The sequence below is a fragment of the Hippocampus comes genome, unplaced genomic scaffold (genome assembly GCF_001891065.2).
Source record: "Hippocampus comes isolate QL1 unplaced genomic scaffold, H_comes_QL1_v1.1 scaffold271, whole genome shotgun sequence".
Lineage (NCBI taxonomy): Eukaryota > Metazoa > Chordata > Actinopteri > Syngnathiformes > Syngnathidae > Hippocampus > Hippocampus comes.
The window spans coordinates 323,851-326,065 of record NW_017805830.1 but is presented as its reverse complement, the minus strand read 5'-3'; the positions used below and the strand labels follow the sequence as shown (position 1 = coordinate 326,065).

At 40.1% G+C, this 2,215-nt stretch overlaps 1 protein-coding gene across 2 annotated transcripts in view; it reads left to right on the top strand.

The window, feature by feature from the left end:
• The window catches only part of mettl22 (methyltransferase 22, Kin17 lysine), a 24,115-nt gene that overhangs the window by 3,141 nt on the left and 18,759 nt on the right, over positions 1-2,215 (top strand). For both annotated transcript variants that reach the window (XM_019887490.1, XM_019887489.1), the window contains exons 3-5: positions 272-452; positions 620-762; positions 1,359-1,399. In XM_019887490.1, the coding sequence (XP_019743049.1) occupies positions 272-452; positions 620-762; positions 1,359-1,399 (365 nt within the window). The remainder of the gene's footprint in view (positions 1-271; positions 453-619; positions 763-1,358; positions 1,400-2,215) is intronic.

Sequence of the window (2,215 nt, the reverse complement as noted above, 5' to 3'; positions counted from 1 at the left end):
CGCGTTTTGTGTAAACTAATTCATGCTTGATCGGCCAAGTGCGTGCGCGCGCTGTGTGTACACACACACACACACACACACACACACACACACACACACACACACACACACACACTTATTTATTTATTTATTTATTCCGGAATTTTCAGAAAAGTCCACTTTCATCTCTGATATATATACTGTATATATTTCTGAACCGACATCATTCTTTGACTGCCTGTATACAATATTGTCTTTTTTAATATTTATTTATTTTTATTTGTTCATCCAGTTTTCATCTCCAAATTCAAGTTTTTGTCCAATGCGGAAAAGCAGGGGAGGAACGATGAGGCCAAAAGGGAAAACAGTGACAGCGAAACACATCTTCCACGAGCAAAAGATGACGAGGAGGGTAGTGACAGAAACGAAGAACCAGCTTTGGATGAGGACGGAGATCTCGACGTCGTACATCGGTAGTGTCCCTGTTCCCTGTTCTTCCAAAATATATGGTTTGGTCTTTGCCCTTCATTTACATACCGTTGTTCATGTTTGACAATACTTTTATGTTAGTTTGTGCCATTCATTAGGCCAAGTAAAATGTGATCTTGGATATTTACAGTCCCGTTTTGCTTTTCTTAAGACCGAGGAATAATCCCACAGAGGAGCGCAGCAGGGAAGTCGTCTGCCCTGTCATTCTCAAACAATCACAGAATGCCACACTACAAGATGAAGAAAATACTGACGATGGAGCAGATGAGTGCTTTGATGATGTCATACGGATCGGTAAGTAGCAACCCGTTTTGGTGCTGTTGTATCTGGTGTCGTTATTGTTGTTTTTTTTTTTGTTGTTATTTGTCAACGTTTAGAATGTTGATGCAATTGACATTTGAAAAGAAAATGTGAAAGTGATGATATTATATATTAATAATATTGGCTCACTCCAGGTTTGCTTATTTTAAGGGCTCTTGGTCCACTTGTTCAGTGATGGAAATGCCATATAAGCCTCCTAGATATACTGCATAACATATGACGACTACTACTCCTACTAATAATTCAATGTTAAGAAGTAAGTAAGGCATCAGCTGCACAGTTTAACTGAACTTAAATTGCCCCAATTGATTACCGGTAATTGTTTGATTCATGTACTTTTTGATAGACATAGGGCTGCCATGTTTTAAGTTCTTGCTAGAAACACCTACTATTTTAACGGAACATCACGGTTTGCTTGAACTGTATAATTATGCACACATACAGTATGAAGCCCACACTGAGACAGATTGTGTACAGTTTTCATTAAAATTGTGATAAAATACGCAGGCTAAACATTTAATTGGGGGACATTAAAAAAGATTTTTCTTTTTTTGAATGTATTTTTGCAGAACATACGATGGCAACACCCTTGGAGGATGTTGGCAAACAGGTTAGTAAAATTTGACTCATTCATTTTGAATATTTGTGATAACTCCAGGCCACTATATGTTTTTTATGAGTGTTTTATGGTTTAAAAGGCAAAAGCAAACGTTTATATGACATTATACAGAGATGAAAGTCCTCCGGATTTTCCCGGAATTCCAGGTTTTTCAAATTTTTATGAAAATCTGTCCGGAGAATTGACGAAAATTTGCCGAAAATTAATCCGGATATTAGTTGACAACATTGAACGAAGACGCGTTTGAGTTTGTTGTTTTGCTTTCACGAGCGTAGCCGTGTTGAAACACTAACACTTGTAACAGTAAAGAGATTTTCGTCTCTTTATAAACACACTTGCTAAACCCCAGTGGAACGAACAAAAGACACAGCGGACAAGACAGTTGTCGTAAAAAATATATTTGGACAAAAAGGGAAACACACAGATTGGCAGAAAAACGTGTCCGTCCGACTTCGAGTGTCGTCTCGGCTAGCTTAGTTTAGCTGTTGTCGTGTGTGACGTTGGGTGTGTGACGTTATTGCGTCAGCGCTGATTGGTTGAAATCAAAAGACGCGCTTGCGTAAATTTTCGCGCTGACGCACGCACAGCTGAGAGCAGCGGACAAGCTGGAGTGGCGTCGCCACAACAGTAATAATATCCTCGTCTCGCAATCTCATTGGCCTCGCCGTATCTCTGAGATTTCGAAATTTCGGCGAGAACGGGAGCCACAAAGGGTGCATGAGCCCGATCACAGGCCCGAGCCCGAAGCAAACCCGTGATTTCATATTTTATTTGGGAGGACTCGGGAGGAGGAGGGGTGATTGCTGA